This window comes from Haliotis rubra, unplaced genomic scaffold, assembly GCF_003918875.1.
Source record: "Haliotis rubra isolate DU_JTF1 unplaced genomic scaffold, ASM391887v1 Scf497, whole genome shotgun sequence".
Classification (NCBI taxonomy): Eukaryota; Metazoa; Mollusca; class Gastropoda; order Lepetellida; family Haliotidae; genus Haliotis; species Haliotis rubra.
This window is the reverse complement of record NW_025767187.1, coordinates 672374-693563: the sequence shown is the minus strand read 5'-3', so window position 1 is coordinate 693563 and position 21190 is coordinate 672374. Positions and strand designations below refer to the sequence as shown.

The 21190-nt window shown below is 37.6% G+C and overlaps 1 protein-coding gene across 1 annotated transcript in view; it reads right to left on the bottom strand.

The window, feature by feature from the left end:
- LOC124291580 (GTP-binding protein Di-Ras2-like) overlaps positions 1–20724 on the bottom strand; it is an 88242-nt gene extending 67518 nt beyond the window's left edge. The window contains exon 1 of the mRNA XM_046728598.1: positions 20296–20724. Coding sequence (XP_046584554.1) covers positions 20296–20361 — 66 coding nt within the window. The 5' untranslated portion in view covers positions 20362–20724. The remainder of the gene's footprint in view (positions 1–20295) is intronic.
- Between the last annotated feature and the right edge of the window lie 466 nt (positions 20725–21190).

The following is a 21190-nucleotide window of genomic DNA, read 5'->3' as shown; positions in this document are numbered from 1 at the left end:
TTCTTGAAGATCTTGAAGAGCAGTGGGATAGCCCGGTGTTTAACATGTGGTTCGGTATGCGGAAAACCCAATATGTGTGAAGCCCTTTTCTGGTGTTTCGGGCAAACTGAATGTCAGCCAAGTCACAGATCTTGACCACCGGTTGTTCAAAAGCCTGTTAAATTGACCTTAGTGGTAACCTCATTGCTGAATTTTTTACTTAAAATTTCAGCATTTTCTTGATACATTGACTGAATTACATTTTCTTCATTGGTGCTGAAATTGTTTCTTCTTTTTCTTTTCTTACATTCAGATGTTACTGAGGTGGTCATATCAGGTGCTTTTGATAGCGATGCCATTTTGACAGGGAATCATGGGACAGTGTGCAAGGTATTGTGGGTAATGGTTAGGCCCTTAACAGGCTGTTAACCTCTAATCATTCCATTAGTTAACAGCCTGTTAAAAAGACCTTCCAGCAACCAAATTTTAACGTACTGTAAACTAACTTTAAACTTTAAATAACAGTACTTTGAACAACCGGGCCCAGATCTATTTCAGCTGCCATTATTGTACACATATAGTGTGAAACCCATTAATGGTGTCCCCTGCTGTAATCTTGCTGGAATATTGGTAAAAAGTGACATTTAACCATGCTCACTTACTTACTCACTCTTGGAGCTCCACTCTTGGACAAAGTTAGTTGAAAACTCTATATACCAATATTCCAGAAAAGAGTGTAAAGATATGTCATAATTATGGATTGAAATAATCAATTTGTTGCATGTCCTACTATTTCCCTAAAGACTACATTTTTAGATTGAGTACAGAACTCATCCAAAACATTCTCATACTCCTAATTTTTGTCCCTTGTATTTATTAACACTGCCATTTTGTCCTATTGCAAGTTCTTCTCTGTGTCAGAAACCTACATCGATGATCTGAATGGAAACAGCAGAGGAATATCCTGCAACTAGGTGTACTTCTTGTCTGCAAAGACATCCAAATTTGTGAGAAGATTCTGCATTATTTAACCCCAAACAAAAATACTACTGGCGCTCTGACTGTGGCAGCCAAGGTGGGACATCACCAAGGTCTCGATGCCATGTTGCATGATGGCAAATTCTGAAGGGAATTCTCTCTAAAGCTTTGTCTGTTTTTCTTATTCTGTGTCTAAACCCTTTAAATTTGATTTGAATTGCACAGGTTCAATTGATGGCGAAGTGCGGACTGTGCAGTGAGGTCGTTATTGATTAGGCCAGAGTAGAAGGCAAAGGCTTTCAAAGATTTTCCTTCATGTTGGCGGGTCTAAAGACTGATATAGGTCATGGGAAACGAAAACTCTGGAGGGATGAGGGAAAAGTTCTGTAGCTCAACTTAGAAATGGAAACTTGAAAGCAGTGCTCTCACTCGGGAAATACCAACATTTAGGCACTTGTATCGTAAACATAGTATGACATGGGCACTCATATAATATCCTATATGTATGTCTGAGGTCTGTAAATAATCGATTCTAGAATGGACAATCCAGTGATTAATGGCATGAGCATTGATCTACACAATTGGGGTACGATGACAAATGTCAATCAAGTCAGCGAGCCTGATCACCCAATCACCTCTTACGACAAGCATGGGTTGCTGAATACTAATTCTAACCCGGATCTTAATGGGTTTTGTGGTTAAACCATTTGCTCATCATGCCAACACAGGTTTCATCCCCTCCACATGGGTACAATGTATCAAACCTATTTCTGTCCATTAACTCCCAAGGCGCTTTGGGTCTCCACAATTATAACTGGTGTCTGCTAGTAAATTGAACACGAAAACGCCACAGTGGTCTACTATTTGAGTTGTGTCCATTAACTTAAAGGCTTTGGGTCTCCAAATAACTAAAAAATTAGAATCACAGTGGTCTAATCAGAGTTGTGTCCATTAACTCTGAACGTGGGTCTCCACAATTATAACTGGTGTCTGCTAGTAAATTAACGAAAACGTCACAGTGGTCTAATCAGAGTTGTGTCCATTAACTCCCAAGGCTCTTTGGGTCTCCACAATTATAACTGGTGTCTGCTAGTAAATTAACGAAAACGTATCAGTGGCCTAATCAGAGTTGTGTCCATTAACTCCCAAGGTGCTTTGGGTCTCCACAATTATAACTGGTGTCTACTAGTAAATTAACGAAAACGTATCAGTGGTCTAATCAGAGTTGTGTCCATTAACTCCCAAGGCGCTTTGGGTCTCCACAATTATAACTGGTGTCTGCTAGTAAATTAACGAAAACGTATCAGTGGTCTAATCAGAGTTGTGTCCATTAACTCCCAAGGTGCTTTGGGTCTCCACAATTATAACTGGTGTCTGCTAGTAAATTAACGAAAACGTCACAGTGGTCTAATCAGAGTTGTGTCCATTAACTCCCAAGGCGCTTTGGGTCTCCACAATTATAACTGGTGTCTGCTAGTAAATTAACGAAAACGTATCAGTGGTCTAATCAGAGTTGTGTCCATTAACTCCCAAGGTGCTTTGGGTCACATGACATCGTATCCCAGTTGCGTAGATCGATGTTCACTGGATTGTCTGGTCTAGACTCTATTATTTACAGACCACTGCTATGTAGGTGGAATATTGCTGAGTGCAGCATAAAACTAAACACACTCACTCTGTGAACATATGTCTCAGGTATTTCATTTTGTGTAGAGTTGTGTCCCTTAACCATATCAGGATTGGCTTGTAATTGTCTCAGCTTCAACCCATGGTCTGGGCCTGTCAACACCTATACATGCATCAGGGTTTATACCACAATGACTTTCCTCCCAAACTAAGTTGACAAGATATCACTTCAATACCAGCTGAGGTAAGCTGTTAAAATCCATGTCACTAACATCCCTCACTTCCTCCTGACTGACCCCAGCTCTACCCAGAAATGGTTCCAGTATCTTACTTTGAATTTTTGTGTTGATCCAATTTTTCACATAAAAATTCAGAAATTAAACAGTTCTGGTTTTTCAGATAAAAACAAAATTTAAACAAAACATATGGACTGGTAGGGGTTAAACGGGGCATGAAGAAATGCTACACAAAATGGGGTTGTCAGCAAAATATTATCTCTGCCCCCACCCCTATCCCCACCCCATCCAACCCAAACACAGCCCACCCAACACACACACATGACACCACACCCACACACACACACCCAGCCACATCCCACACCCACACCCACACCCACACCCACACCCAAACCTACACATCCAGACCCACATCCTTTAATAAATGACTACTCCCTAAGTGTCTGCTAATACAAAAACAATATGTCAACCAGACTGCCAATATGATATTTTTGTTTTTCAACCAGTCTACAATCAAGCAAGAACCAATAGTCTGTGTATGCAGCGCCAATATGATTGCATTGTGCACTTGATCTGTGTATTCTGTGTGGTCGTGTGAGCTTTGTGTGAATCTGTGATTGGCTTGATCTATGTTATGTGTAATAGGAGATTGTATTCGAACAGACAGACATTATTGGGGCAAGGATGAAAACCAATGGATCTGGATCTTTGCTGGATCTGCCAACTTTGAGGAAGAGATCGATGTTTTAACTGCTTAAAAAGCTCACGCACTTTAAAGGAATTGATATAGGAGGTGTTTTTTTGTGAAAAGAGGCCATTTTGTAAACATGCAGACTTGACTTATGGGTAGGAAGAATTCCTGCCAGGGATCCTGGAACATTCTTGTATTTTCGGTAATATTAATTATGTATGGCGTCAAAGGTCTTGCAGGTTCTTTGAGTGAGTGTGTATTGCAACACAATGTAAATATATCATAGCTAAATGTCCCTGTGGAAACCCTGTGATGCATGAGCTATGCGTTACTCCCTAAGATCTTAGATAACTGATTGCAGACATGCTCTCTTTGGATATCTGTAAGGCGACACTATTTTGTATATTTCAATTTACACATTCAACCGACTGGAAATAAAAGCATGAATCATGAAATGAAATAAATACAGTTTAGATTTGTGTCCAACCACTTGTTCTTTGGTATCAAATATGTAGAAATACAAATATGATTCAAACAAAAATGTAACTCTCGACCATAAAATATTTGGCTCACAGTTGATGAAATACATTGTATGATGCCTCTGACCACAAGAACCACCTAATCAAACAAATGACATGTGAAGATAATGTAATAACTGACTTCTTGATTAATCTAGACCAGACAATTTCCTGGTGATCGTTTTTGTCACAACCACTGGAACAAGTTTTGGGACTGATAATTGGGCTGTGTCTAGTGTCAATTTAATAAATGGTAAGTGATTGAAAAGAGAAAAAACAAGTCAGTTTTATGACATGGAAGCAAGCCAATGATTAGTTTTGATTTGAGTAGTTGAAAGCAGACAAAGATGAGTGTGGAGTCAGGGATGATGATGATGATGATGATGATGATGATGATGATGATGATGATGATGATGATGATGATGATGATGATGATGACCCACTCGCAAAATTGTTCTAAAACTAAGATATGATTATTGTCAGCAGATCTCATTTGTCTGAATTGTATCTGTTCATGCTTGGGTGTTTAAATATTTACACATATATATTTAGAAACAGAGATCACTATAAGCTGCAATGTAAGCATTTAGTCATGACCCCCATCTCAGCACTGAGATCCATTACAGATGCACCAAGTGACATTCTGAAGCTACAAAATGGACAAGAGCTTAAACCCAGTAAAGGTCATTCTGCATCAATTATGTCCCGGAGGAATCGCAAAAGGTTAACAAGGTATGAGAGCAGAAGATAAGAAAAATGATCAGAAGTGCCTCAAAACGTTGTCAAGAAATGATGCACATGTGTTAAAAGGTCAAGATAAATTAATTATTAGAATTTAATCTCCTGCCTCACTTAAAATACCCCACCTCCAATCATTTATTGTCTCTGAGGACTTTGGATAAAGGAAACTATTACAGATGTTGCCAGCTTTCTTTATATAATGAAGTATGCTGTGTACATCATCCTACCATAGGGGTGGTAGTCTAGTGGTTAAAGCATTCACTTGTCACACCGAAGGCCTGGGTTCTATTCCCCACATGGGTACAATGTGTGAAGCCCATTTCTGGTGTCCCCTGCCATGCTATTGCTGGAATATTGCTAAAATTCACTCACTCATTCATCCTACCATACATTCATGCTTATCATCAGTATACAGCCTGAAGCTCCTTCAGTCCATAATATCTCTATTAAAATCTAATGGGGTTTTTTTTGGCCCCAAACAGCACAAGTTCATGTTGCCTTATGACATGCTTGTATGATCCTTTTACCATCTGGAAATGAGAAGATGTTGAAATGATATAACTTTGACTCTGAGATACTGTATGTATAAATGTGTGCAGACTAGGAATATATATCCAATTATTTTCAGTTATTTTCAAATTATTGGTAATTGTTATTGTTGTAGGGTATTCTTCAGTAAGTCAATATTCATTGGTCCTCTTACATACGTATCGTTGGTGGAATGCCAGGTTTTGTGTTATTCTATGGGAAATGTAAACCATTAACATTTTCAAGTTTTGTGAATTCTATAATTGAATGTAAAATTCTGGATATACTTCTAAATGAAATAACAGATGGAATGGAAGGCATGGCAGTCTTGTATTACCAGGAACATAGTCTATAACTTGCTCAGACACAAATACAATAAGTAGCTTCATATAAGCCAATTAGATTTCCATCTGGTAAAATTCAGTTGTCAGTTGGCTGTGTGTGAAATTGGCACTCTGTACCACAGTCAATACCTTGTCTGTCTGTGGTTGGAAAATTGTGAAGCTATCTGCAAAGGAAGTATATTACACCCTGCCAGTACAATACCTTTCATGGTTAAAGGCAGGATATGAACACAAATACACACACATTCAGCTTATTTTTTAGCAGGTGTCAAAGTAATTAGACAGTGACTGTTGAAGTTGACAAAGTTTGCTAACTGCTATGATCAAGCATCTTCAACTAATGGGGCTAACATCTAAAGCTATCCATGAGATATGGAGTCTAGGAAATGATGCAACTGCCATTGCCATTGGACCGCCTCCATTGTGTAGTGGTTAGAGCGTCCGCCCGGAGAGCGGAAGGTCGCGGGTTCGATCCCCAACCACGTCATACCAAAAGACGTTAAAATATGGTACTTGTTGGTCCCTGCCTGGCGCTCGGCATTAATGGGTACAACAAGGACTGGTCGACTCGGAATCAGTATAATGTGTCTGAGTGGGGTATTCATGCTTCACTGCGGCATGGTATCTCAGTGGGCTAGCACTATAAAACCAGCTTAAGTCTTGGCTATTACAAGCAGCCGCACATACACATACACACGCATGCGCATCGTCATATGAGCGAAATATTCTCAAGCACGACGTAAAAACCCAATTTCACCTCACTTCCATTGCCATTGTGCGATTTGGAGTTCCAAAGGGGTAGAGAGAGTCTCAAAGATGATTTAAGATCAGGACCATCAGCTATGATCACTGAGGAGAATACTGGTGAAATATATGATATGGTTATGGAAGACGACTGACCATAAGTCACTTAGCCAACACAGTAATCATTTCTCAGGACTGAACTAGGCATGACAAAGGTTTCAGTAAGCTGACTTCTAAGGTTTTTGACTCCTGATCAGAAACACTCCAGACTGATCACCTTGTGTGAGAATTTACATTGTTTTGAAGCAGACGCATCTGATTTTGAAGAGTGATTTGTAACCACGGATGTCAGTCTTGGATTCACAACAATAAGTCAACTCCTAAACAGCAGCTAAAGCAGTGGAAACATCCAACATCTTCACCACAGAAGACAAAGACTGTTTTATCAGCTGGCAAGGTCATTTTTATCTGTGGCGGACATCTTCAGACTCTGAACATTTGAGCCACAATGTAATTGTTGGTATTATTGCTCAAGGACCAAATTGCTTTGTCACAAGGATATTTATACCACAGCCAGTATGCGATACCTAATTACAGAAGAAGTGAGAACCCATTTATATCAACTCTAGAAATATTCCTTGACCTTTACTCGTGGTCATGATTTAGAGAGTTTTATTCTCGTGAGCATTTTCTGACCAGTGAAACCCCTTGGACACACCTGACATGTCTCAACTGAACAGTACCGTTATCTACCCATATGGTCAAATCCTTGGGATCCCACTAGTGGCCTCCCGTCTGGTCAGATCATTATTGGCCAAATATGCTAATATGCATAGGCAACTGCTTCAGAATATCAAGGCTAAATATCATCAAAATTCACTAAAGAATCTGATGTTGCCCCAGGACGCCATGCATCATGAACAAGTCTGCTGTCACCCTGACTGCATAGCATGACATTGGTTTTGATCTCGTTGAACACCCTCTATATCTAGCTTTTGCACCAAACTTCCATATTTTCCCAAACGTGAAGAAAATACTCTCTGGCAAGCAATTTTGTGGATGATGATGGCTTCATTTCTTCTGTGGAACTCCTTTACACCACCAAGAAGAAGCCATTGACACCATGGGATCTGGACTCTCCAGAGTCTTATTGGTGGAAGTGTGTCAGCATTGGTTGGGATTATGTTGAAAAACACTTGACTACCAAATCCATTCATGTAGTCCATTCTAGTTAGGCTCAGAATTTTCAGCCATCCTCACACATAAGTGAAGTGTTGGAGTTGACAGTGCATCAGACCATTTCATTATGTGCAGTAATGCAGACACACTTGTCTGGACTTTCAGGTAAAAGAATGTCTGGTTGCTATAGTAATTTCTGTATGATAGAATCTTATTTGTGGGGAATATATAACCATATTATTGTTTCATGCTGCAGTCAGCAATTTTCAAGCTATAGATCAGGCGGTGAATAACACAGTCTAGACCAGACGAACCGGTGATTAATTTTGCAAGCAACAATCCATGCATTGAAGGAACAATGACACAAACAATCATTTAGTGCTTTGCTGACAAGTTCAGTAGCAGTTTTGCTGAATTTAATGTAAGCAATATTGAATTAAAATTTGAATTAAATTAATAAAATGATTAAAAACATAAGTGCAGATATACAATGAACACTTTTTATAATTATATGAGTCAACTGCATAATTGATATGGGATCTATTGACATGATATTTTCAGGTGTTACGAGTGAGTGAGTGAGTCTGTATGGTTTTATGCCACATTTAGCAATATTCCAGCAATATCAAGGCAGGGAACACCAGAAATGGCTTCACACATAGTACCCATGTGGGGAATTGAACCTGGGTGTTCGGCGTGATGAGCGGACGCTGTAACCATTAGACTACCCCACTGCCCCTCTGGTGTTACATGAATACTCCCTTGCTATGATCCATGCTGATGCACAGATGGAATACTCCCTTGCTATGATCCATGCTGATGTGTAGATGGAATACTCCCTTGCTATGATCCATGCTGATGTGTAGATGGAATACTCCCTTGCTATGATCCATGCTGATGCGTAGATGGAATACTCCCTTGCTATGATCCATGCTGATGCACAGATGGAATACTCCCTTGCTATGATCCATGCTGATGTAGATGGAATACTCCCTTGCTATGATCCATGCTGATGTGTAGATGGAATACTCCCTTGCTATGATCCATGCTGATGCATAGATGGAATACTCCCTTGCTATGATCCATGCTGATGTGTAGATGGAATACTCCCTTGCTATGATCCATGCTGATGCACAGAGATGGAATACTCCCTTGCTATGATCCATGCTGATGCATAGATGGAATACTCCCTTGCTATGATCCATGCTGATGCATAGATGGAATACTCCCTTGCTATGATCCATGCTGATGCATAGATGGAATACTCCCTTGCTATGATCCATGCTGATGCATACCGGTAGATGGAATACTCCCTTGCTATGATCCATGCTGATGTGTAGATGGAATACTCCCTTGCTATGATCCATGCTGATGCATAGATGGAATAATACTCCTTTGCTATGATCCATGCTGATGCATAGATGGAATACTCCCTTGCTATGATCCATGCTGATGCATAGATGGAATACTCCCTTGCTATGATCCATGCTGATGTGTAGATGGAATACTCCCTTGCTATGATCCATGCTGATGCGTAGATGGAATACTCCCTTGCTATGATCCATGCTGATGCATAGATGGAATACTCCCTTGCTATGATCCATGCTGATGTGTAGATGGAATACTCCCTTGCTATGATCCATGCTGATGTGTAGATGGAATACTCCCTTGCTATGATCCATGCTGATGCATAGATGGAATACTCCCTTGCTATGATCCATGCTGATGCATAGATGGAATACTCCCTTGCTATGATCCATGTTTAATGGTGTAAACCTACACCTGTTTATTTGTTATCATTCTTTTTAATGGTCAGTTAATGAATATAAAACAGGCATAATTTGTGGTAACACCACACAGAGTACCTGACAAAGGTTCCCATTTGGCATTTCTAGTCTGGGGTCATGCTGATGCATAGAGGAATACTCCCTTCCTATGATCCATCTGTTCTAGATGGAATACTCCCTTTAATGATGTGATGCTGATGCGATTAGAGGCAATCAGATTTAGTTGTGATCCATGGCTTAATGCTTGTTTCAAAAGTGATCCTTCAAGCTATGATCCATGCTGATCCGATGATTCCGGAATAACTAAATTTAATGATCCATGCTGATCGCGAAACGAATACTTCTAGACAGAACTCAGTCATGTTATGCTGATCAGTGGAATACTCCATCGCCTTATGATCCATGGACAATGCTAGCCATTAATACGCCTTGTGTGTAACATAAACATGTTGGGGATATTGGTGTCAACCTACACCTGTTTATTTGTTATCATTCTTGAATCTAAGTTAATGAATTCTGATTGGAAACAGGCATAATTTGTGGTAACACCACTAGGGATTTTCAGAGTACCTATGGCCGTGATAAACAGAGGTCCCATTTGGAATATGACAAGTAAACCTAGTGGTCTGGGGTAAATACTTAACCTTTTGGGGCGGTGGTTAAAGCATCCGCTCGTCATGCCTAAGATCCAGGTTTGATTCCCCACAAGGGTACAATGTGTGAAGCCCATTTCTGGTGTCCCCCGCCATGATATTACTGGAATATTGGTAAAGGCAGCGTAAAACCATACTCACTCACTCACTTAACTTGGAATTCAGATCTGATGTGCCAAATGTATTACATGTTATGTAGCAATATATGTGGAAGCGCAGCAAGAGAGGATACTAGCTGAATTAAAAAACATTGATCAAAGGATTAACGAATAATATGTTGATTGATTAATCACTGTTATCTTGCAAAGTGTATGTGGGTTTACTTACGCAGGTGGAATACACCCATATCCTGTAATAAAGTGATTGTATAAAAGCAACAAAGCACTAAGAATTTACCGATAATTGATTGATTGATTTCTCATTAATGCATTACTAAATGATTTTATAAAGGAATGTGAACATCATGAAAATAGTTGTCACATGAGCTGACCAAAGTTATGTGACCAGTTGATAAACTGTCATGAGTTAAAGTGAGTGAGTGTGTATGGTTTTACACCGTTTTTAACTATAGTCCAGCAATATCTCGGAGGGGGACACTAGAAATGGGCTTCCCATGCTGTACCCATGTGGGGAATCGAACCTGGGTCTTCAGTGTGATGAGAGTGAATGCTTTAACCACTAGGCTACCCCACCGCTCCATCATGAGTTATAATATCTCAAAACGCTCCATATGTTTACAATATGAGATTGTTAAAAGACATGTGATATGAGCTGATATCAGCTGATATTATTGATGAATATATTCCTTGAATAAGGTCATTGTCTGATTTTATTCATCTAAATATTTTTGGTTGTATTGTATTTTCAGTTGTTTATTTTAGCATTGAACAACAGAATCATTCCAACTCCATTTACATTATCACTGGGAATGTCTTTGTAACAAGGCAGGCAACACTAAGTCGTTGTTTTCATGTGCTTTTCACTGCAGGCATCTATGTGCCAAATATGAATAATTTACGCCTAGATATTGCAGTCATTTTAACATTCACTGAAAACTTAGATCAATTAAATATTCCCAAGTTCCAAAGTGCATAAAAGCATGATAATAGATTAATTATGTTATGAAATATGCCAAAACATTTGTAAAATTACTGAGAGGTCAAAAAGATGACTTCACAAAGATGACTTCATTTCCCAATTAAATCCAAGACAAAGCTGAAGGATACGCCCTTATACATATACTATCTATTGCGCTTACGGGTCAGTCACTCATGAACCAGTGAAGAATTCTGGGATTTCATCCGGGTACCTATGGGAAAAAACAATATCAAAAGCAACACCCACTCCCATGGAATTGCTCAAGATCAGTACCCCTTTAAGGAATAAACCTTAAAATCCTTTGCAATATTTTTGTTCATTGCTTAGAGGAAATGTTCCACATGTTAATTAAAATATCATATCATTTATACATTGTATATATATTCTAAGGAAGTATAAATTGTGGTTAGACATTTGAGACTCAGAATTAGCAGATAGCTCAATCCTGTTCAGGCTTATTTCTCATATTGAATTATAACAAATTAGAAGACCTGCACGTCTGGCACTAGGAGAGACAGACGCGTTTATCAGGAGCATGAGATTGGGACTTCCCAGTGCATAGGAAACGTTTTATCAATTTTATTTCCTGTGTTAATCCATAAACCAGTCAGGAAGGATGGATCAGTGGCTAGAAGCTTCATCTCACAAGCTTTCTTCATTTATCAAGAAGTACTTCTCGATTGCAATCTTGGGGCGGCCATCTTTAAATGTGTGTCTGACACTGTGTGAGATTAGTTTCTTCATGTAGGTCAATATCAGCCAATCATTAGGGTCTCATCATGTTTCACTGTTGATTAGTTATACTGGAGGTAGTATTGTGGGCTTGTTGTTGATATTATTAGGAAAGTAGCATTGATGTGTGAGTTGGGTGAATTCAGATAAGAAAGGTAGTTTTACTGATCAAATAAATTTGAAATATTTATTTTCAGAGTTTGTGAATTTGACTGAATATCATTTGGAAAGTTTGGAATATTATTTGGGAAAAAACTGTTTGACGGTAATATATTTCAGCATATTCACTTTCTCGTTATATATTTTTAAAGAAAATAAATGTTGGTGTTTTTTTTTTAGTTTAGCAAGAATTTTGAACTATTTAGAAGAGGGAACCAGATTAAGTACAAATTATTATAATCTGTTACAAATGATTTATTAATGTTTCTGTGTGTGAACTTATGATTCTTTTGAAATGATCCTTTACCTTTCAAAACTTCAATACGTTTTAATTATTTCCAACTACAGTTTGTCTTCATTTAAGTTTAAATTAAATAAGCCTGGACTGGAATGCTATTCAGTAGTTTGTTCTTAAATTTAAGCATGCAATTCTAGAGAAAAAATTCACAATTTTTGTTATTTCCGTGCATTGAAAGTACAATTATGATTTTTTTTCTGTTTATTTGTCAATATATTCTGTCCCCTTGATGTTGCAATAACAACCAACAGTTTCATGGAAAGCATGATTAGAAAACCACTGAATCATTTGCTGAGAACCAATAATGAAATTGTATAAAATTCCATCACATAGAGTCATTTGGGATTTGAATATGTGAGCATAGCAATGAAATAGGTCTCAGGAACGTTGCCTAATAACCATGAGTCTGGGGAATATGCAGGCTGTGTCCCTATCAATGTTATTCCGCTGGTTTGTATTCCATCAGATTCCGTGGGATTGCATAGGTTTGATTGCATTCTCAATGCTGGTCCAATTATCCAGGATGCAATACTGCATCATGAATTATTGCTTCTATGGCGACTTGATTCACATGATGCAAAATGTAGATTAAGGATTATATTTCTCGATTACAAAGACGAATATTGAGAGGGTTTCAGTGGGTGATTGAATGAGTGAGTGAGTTAAGTTTTATGCTGCTTTAGCAATATTCCAACAATATCATGGTTGGAGACACCAGGAATGGGATTCACACATTGTGCCAATATGGGGAATCGAACCCCGGTCTTAGGCATCATGAGCGAACGCCTTAATCTCTAGGCCACCCATCACCCCTTTGAATGAATGAGTGAGTGAGTGAGGTTGGTTTGAAGACACTTTGAACAGAATTTGGTTATGCAACAGAGTTTTTATGCTTACCAGTTTCCTTAATCCATGAGCACAAATCTGTGTTGGTGTTGAACCGTTAAATATTACTTGACCACAACTACAATCCACGATCATAGGTTTCTGGTGCAGCAAGGGACATAACTCTGCACAGAAGGTTGCAGTGCCCTTGTCAGCAGGGTCACTTTGCCCCAACTAATACCATATTACTTAAACACATTTGATATATTTTGGGAGAGTTAAAGATAATTTGAACTTTTGTATCTCTGTTGGATGAAGTGATTTATTGTAAATTGTCATCAATAGCATTAAGATGAACTGACTAATGGCTGCCAGTGAATCGGGCAATTTGGGTTCAATTTTCCCTACTTATATACAAATATTTCTTCCTGTTTTGATGATGATTAATGGACCATCATCATTTTGTCAGTAACTGATCAGACACATTAAAAGAAGGAATGGATTTCTTCAGCCATAATCAGCAATTCTGGCACAATAATAGCCCAGGTCACACTAAAGTATTTCCTTGGTGGTTTCTTTATAAAGATCTATTCCTCTTTGTTTTTACCAGGTTAGTGTCTGAATATTTCATTGCTATTTAGATATGAAGAGAAGCAGAGAAGGAAATATTCTTCTAATTTTGATAATGGAAACTGATTATCTCATTTTGAAAATAGGTAGGTAAGAGGTCAATAAAGTACAGCACTTCGAAAGTAAAGAGTGAGTGAGTTAGGTTTAATGCCACTTTGAATAATATTCCATTATGGCAGCACAGGTCTGGTCCATGTGGAGGAAGGTCTGAGTTAGTCTCTCGTACAGACCCTGAAGCAAATATATCCAAGAAAGCCCACACAAGTCTAGAAAATGTGGCAAGTCTAGATTTCCTCAGCTTCTGAAAATGAAGAAAGTCTCAGGGCTCCTTTTCATTTTATATTTTTTTTTTTACTATGAACTTTTTTCAGTAAAATATGTTCATTTCAGAGACTAGTTGTTAGTCTAGGTCTGAGTGAGTGAGTGAGGTTTTATTATATACCCATGTAAACAGGATAGTAATACAGGGGTGCAATATGAATAAATTCCATATTGCACCCCAGATTCCGTATTGCACCCCTGCCGCTACGCTATGATTTCTTGTATTAAGTGACAGAATAATGCAAGATAAGAGGGCATGTAATAAATATAGAATGTCATACTAGTGCATTTGGATGTTCTTGGAACTAGTTGTTTCTCTGCTCCCATGACATCTTCTTGTTCAATACAAAACATCCAAATGCACTAGTATGACATTCTATATATTTACGCCGCTTTAAGCAATATTCCAGCAACATCATGGTGGGGGACACCAGAAATGGGCTTCACAGAGGAAGGTCTAAAGTGAGGCAGGTCACTGATGTTTACCACCTTGATGGAATTCTCGAGAAAAGGTATCGTGCTGACTAATCCTGACTTTCAAAGGGAACTAGATTTCATTCTGACAATCCGTGAGTTGTAATAATGATAAGGCCACTTATATAGCACTGAACTCCACACCGCTGTTACCTACTCTAAGCACATACAACATGATGGACAATATTGTCCCAGATAACCCAAGCTGCCTGTGAGGCACTAGAAGGTTAAAAGTCCCACTTATCCCACCAGGTACCCATTTTCTGCTTGGTGAACAGAGGCAATTTTGAACAAACCCACTTGCCTAAGGTGAGACCACATTTGTCACATGTGCCTTGTTGTGGGGTAGGACAGAAGTCCAAAAAACTCTCAGGGGTTAAGCTGCCAAATACGGTCACCCATCCATGGACTCTCTGTGCCCAATGTTGCTTAACTTGAACTGATTTGGGCTCTATGCACAAGCCACACACCACCACCACTACCACAGAGTCAGAGAGTACAAGACCTGTTGGCAGTCATAACATTTTTTTTTTTGCTCATAACAAGTGTTTCAAAACCCACATTGTCTGCCAACTCAAATTTTATGCTGTATACCAATCTTATATTTCTGATCACTCTAATGTCATAAAGACAATATCTCACTTTCACACAAGATGTCAGTTAAACATCTTCTCCCACACTTGGGCTCCACATAGTACACAAGGGAAAAGAAACTATGATATATAACATACTAAAATTATAGTCTATGTACATCAATTTACAATCTAATTAAGTTGAACAAAATGTGGGAACCCTAGAAAAAAGTCTTCTTACAACCTCATTTAATGTGATTTATATGAACATAACAGTTTTTTATTAACATTTCTGCCACCATATACCTGGAATATTGCAGAGTGTGGCATAAAACTAAACTCACTCACTCACTCATTTAATGAAATTTATAGTAGAGTTAATAATAACAATTATTTTTCTAAAAAAATTATTTCTTGTTTAACAGATCCTCCTGTCGTATTTTTTCAAGAATACGAAAAAAATAAAATGAATTTTCCCCGCCCAAAAAATAAAATCCCAATGTTTTTATCAGCCAAAAATGTAGACTTACAAGAAATTTTGTATACCGGTAGATTGTTTTTTGCCCTATATACATTTCATAAATTGCCAAAAGTAAAGTACTTTTAGTATCAAAAAGGAATATTACTTTGACTGGTGATTTATTTTTGGATTTTTTTCCCTCCTGCATTTAGGTTTTCTGAGGACAAAAATCTGTAAAACAAGAAATAAAATTGGTCTGGCCTAAGAGAAGAAAAAAATTCCTGCTCAAAAAATAAAATCCTAATGTTAATGTGATATAAGTGAAATACTCTTGAAATCAGTGTGAAACCTAAACTCACTCAAATTATTTTTAGTGGATATAAACAAACCAACAGAGTTAACATGGAAACTCATGTGAGTTTTTGCTTTTATTTTTTTTTCCCTCTTCCCTTTAGGTTTTCTGAGGACAAACATCTGTAAAACAAGAAATAAAATTGGTCAGGCCTAAGGATTAATTTTTTAGGCAGTGAAAATGTCATTATCATTGGAAATATTAGCAATTTTAATGTACATAGTGAAGATGAAAAGAATATTTATAAGTATTATTTCTTGTTTTTCTGTTGTCCTGTCATTCTAAATTCGTAGTTATTTCCTGTTTTAACTTTCAGAGAGAGTCTGTAGTCAGTTGTACAGACCCTGAAACAAAACATATCCTTGCAGCCCAAGCAGGCCTGTAATGACTGGCAAGTCTCAAGAGTGTGTACAAATCTGATATACAAGGGAGAATGGAGAAAACAAAGGGTCTCTGGGCTCTATTTCATTAAGATAATTTATGAAATACATGTATACTTTTTTCATTAAGATAATTTATGAAATACATGTATACTTTTTTCTGCCAACTATTTTGATTTCAGAGACTAGATTAGTCTCAGAGAGTCTACTAGGCTGTGCCTAATCCATTATCACTGACTGAAATATGTGAGTGAGTTTAGTTTTATGCCGCACTCAGCAATATTCCACCTATATACTGGTGGTCTGTAAATAATCGAGTCTGGACCAGACAATCCAGTGATCAGACTGAAATGTATTTAACAGTAGTACAGTGTTTATTAACTTTTGATTACATTTGTAAAAGAATTAGCATACAGAAACCATCAAAATAATTTTAAAAGATATTACTTTCTCTTAAAACCTCTCTGTGCGTGTATTTAATTCAAGATTAATAAACTGCTCTGTTTAGTTAAAAAAAATCAATTGAAAACGATCAATTGAAAAAAACCAAACTATGTTGATTATGCATTTGGAATCAGAAATCTTTGTTACATCTATATGAACTTTGATCTGAAGTGTTGAAATTGTTTGTTTTATTTTCAGGGAGATTTTCACTCATTTCATTCCTCCTTATATCAACTTGATGAAACAAATACTGATGGTAAGTCTTGTGAAACATCTTTGTGGGTGTCAATGCTTAGTATACTTTGATCATTAATCTCTGTCGACATAAACGATCAACCTGCCATTTTACAAAGACATAAAATCTGCAATGATGTATGTAATAGCTGGCACGAGATCTTGGATGAACAAATATCAATCAGGCTAGAGTAATTTACATGAAACGTTAAGATATGATATTATCATCATTTGTTAGCTGGAAGAATATTTTCTCTTTCATGACAATCAAATTTCAGTTTTATTGTCCAAGATGAGAAAATATAATGTCAATAAAATTTTGTATGGTATTGTGAAATATGGAATACCTTGTACAGTGATACTTTATATTTGTTTCTTTGAGAAAGGTTTGGTCAATTTGTAATAGGAGTATGCTGTAAAAGGGATGATCAGTTCTTGATGTTTGACAGCATTATTGTAATATCCTGTCAGAATACCAGATTAATGTTGTGGGAGTGAACTAAGGGGGTGATGTTCCCTTTCTATCCCCACCCATCTCTACTTATATGAATTCTCAGTGAACTATGCAAATTACCATCATCCATTCTGTTAGAGATTTCGAAACACCCTAAAGGACTTGATCTGCACTTATCTTTAGGGATCCTTCATGTGTTTTGAAATCCCTAACAGACTCCACACATTAATTGTACAGGCCGAAGTGTATGCAAACAATGAGTTCAAGAATCAACCATTTGTACTACTTTGACCTGAAATCAAAGAAATCAGTCAAAGATCTGCTTATATGTTTAGATATTAATAATATTTCCTGAAAACCAGTAAATGAAGATTTGTGAAACTTTTTGAATTGGCTAGCATCATGTTATGTATGTGTCAAAATTGTGCTTAAAAGTCTATGCTTTTATTAAGTCTATACTCATTCATATGTACACCTTCAAAACAGGTTTTAACGGGTTTCTTATTCCCCAAAATTGGTAGAATCTGTACTTTACTGAGAGAGTGTAATCCCACATATAACATGTTACATTGACCACTTTCTGAATGGCATTGTGTGTTTAGGGTTTGAAAGATTTTAAGGTGAAGGGGCAGCACTAGCTGTCCTACTTCAGTATCAAGTGTATCTCCATAATCTACTTAGAAAAATATCTGGTCCCATTTGCCACCATACCTCTATTTTCAGTCTGGTTTCAGTATTATGACACTGATTTGAACAAATACAAAATCTTGTTGTCTCAACCTCTCCCTTCATGGTACTCCCGATAAAACATTTATGTTCATTTACGCCATCTTCTTTAATCAATGACTATACTGAAGCTCATTTAGACATTGGGGAGTTTGAATATATGATCTATGTTGGTTGGTTTGTTGTTTAATAACACACTCAGCAACATTCCAGCTATATGACAGCAGTCTGTAAATAATCCAGTCTGGACCAGACAATCCAGTGATCAACATCATGAGCATAAATCTGCACAATTTGGATACAATGACATGTGTCCACCAAGTCAGCGCTGCCTGACCACCCGATCCCGTTAGTTGCCTTTAACGACAAGCATGGGTTGCTGAAGACCAATTCTAGCCCGCAACTTCACGGGTCTAAGGCCTATGTATACAGTGTCGTAGCATACTGACCTTGAGGTTACCCGTCCTTGTTTATTCCTGAACATAAAGCACCAGGCAGGGTAATAATAACTACCATGTTTTAATGTCTTTGGGTGTGAGTCAGCCAGGAATCAAACCCAATCCTTCCATTCATTGCACAAACACTCCGTCCACTAGACCATGGAGGCAGGCCAAAAATACTAAAACAATTTCTAAAGACCAATATGGTGCAAGACCGATTTCCATGTCAAGATAAAGACTTCAAAAACAAGATATCATTTTTGTATTTTTTGAATCAGCTCATACCGACTCATGAAGTACATATGCGAACTAGCTTGGATGATTGCTGTAATCTGTCAAGATCCCAGGACACGCAGTGTTGGTTGACATGAAGTAAGTGGGGCCTATTGTGATGTTTTAAACACCATCTCACGACTGTTTAACATCGCTCTCTCGCCAAGACTCGGCCTGCAGTCAATGCTGTATGTTTTATTGATGAACCGGCATGTTTAATGGCAATTCCATTGTTGCACCGATATGGAACATATTGCTTGCTGTCAGCTATCATTGTTGTAGTATTGACGCGGTAGGTACCCACAAATAGTGTTTTAGAATCAGATTGTAAGGAGAAAATCAATTTTGGACATGGTAGTAAGTCAATGTTTTTAAAATGTATTTTTGTGTCTTGGGTGCTATCTATAAGCACTGTGCAGATTTAGGTAAACTAAAGTTGGTGTATGTGTATACACTTAGGGAAAGAGTGAATCAGCTTGAAAGGAAGAATATGAAATAAACAGACAGTGTGATATTTTCATAATGGTAAGTTAATGGTGTAATTTTTTTATATTCTTAACTGTAAATGATATGATAAAAAATATCCTTGTTTTCTGCGATTTATAAAAAGATATTCTGACCATGACAATTTATGTAATAATATAAAGTCATGGACATTTACTCAATTTAAATCATCTCAGAGAAATAATTCTGTTAATTTGATTAAATACAGGCAATATTTTAGGTTTATTGATGGTTGAATTAATTAGATTTGAATGGGATCCTTGCATAGCAATTTTTGTTTATATGGAGTAATTTGTTAACTAACTGATCTTGATATTCTGTTTGGCTGTGGATGATATTTTCAGATATAAATGGTAAATTTCACAAATCATACCAACAATACAACCAAATCAGTGGAACTGTATATGGTGTTGACGAAGTAAACAATAATCAATGAAATATTATCTGTGTTAGATAGGATATTATGAATGCAGATATTGATGAAAGTAATGACATCAAATCAGGCTCGAAGGTCAGAACAAATTTGATAGTTATTAGGCTTGATGACATAGTGGATTTGGTCAAGGTTACCTTAAACCCTCATTACTTGCAAATATAGTCCAAATCGTTTCACATGTTTTGCATTCCTTCATACAAAGTCAGTTTGATAATAATCACATATTGTCATAAAATATTTATTGAATTATTGACAGATCTGAGAGCAGACGTGTAATTTGACATTAGAGCATTGTGTCAAGGGATACCATCCTGGGTTACGAGCAGACGGGTCAACAGAATACAAGATCACCGATATCCCCGCTAGTACCTTCACCAGTGGGCTTGCACGTGCCAAGATAGTAAATACCCCCACTACCAGTTCAATTGATCTGATTTGGGCTAGCTCCTGGAGCTAAAGCCACATAGGCTAAGCCTTACCTCAACATCAACATTCATTCCTGTGCTCTTTGAATTTGATCGAATTGCTCTCCCAGATGCAGCCATCTTGGTCCTCTGCTCCAGCGTCTACCCACGAGTCCTTGCCAAAATTCTCTTGTTTTTCTCCTGTGTAATAATCTTTGGTGGAGTCAGATCGTGGCATGCATGTCGTCTGCCATCCTGACAGCGACCTTGGTGGAGAGATACACTGGTGTATCGAGTATTGATCCCAAGGATTCCATTCCCCAATATTATTGGTATTGTGTGGTGAATAATTACTATCTGGGAATCCCCGAATCAACACTTTTTGTGGAACCCAGTTTGGGCAACAGACGACACACAGTTGAGCTATATGTCGAGAGAGTGTAGACACCCCAGGAAATGAATGGTCACTAATTCTATGTCCTTTTCTCTGTTGGGAGATGTGAGCTCACTAGCTTGGACATGTCGTTGATCTGACGATGGTTGAGATAATGAGTGGTCAATACCATACATAATGCATTGGTTATTGTGTCAGCTACCAAACGACGACCCGTGATGTTGACAGGTCTACTATTTAGTTAGACATCAATATTCTGCCATGCAATTAGACATGCTTACATGACATCGTGAGGACTTGCTAATGATTGCCACAGTGAGTTTTTACACATGGTTTGAGAAATAAAAAGCATGGATGGCATCACTAAAATGTTTATTGACTAAAAGTTAGAAAATAGTAGCAGTACTAAGACATTATTTCAACTGCATTATTTCACGTATCAAGTTGGATGTGGGATTTCTTGGCAACACATTATATATTTGAGTTTGTGCATTTGTAAAATTACATTAAATTAATAAATCAGAATAGTTTAATTCTTTTACATGGACATTTTTTAGGTATCTTATTGAAATTAAG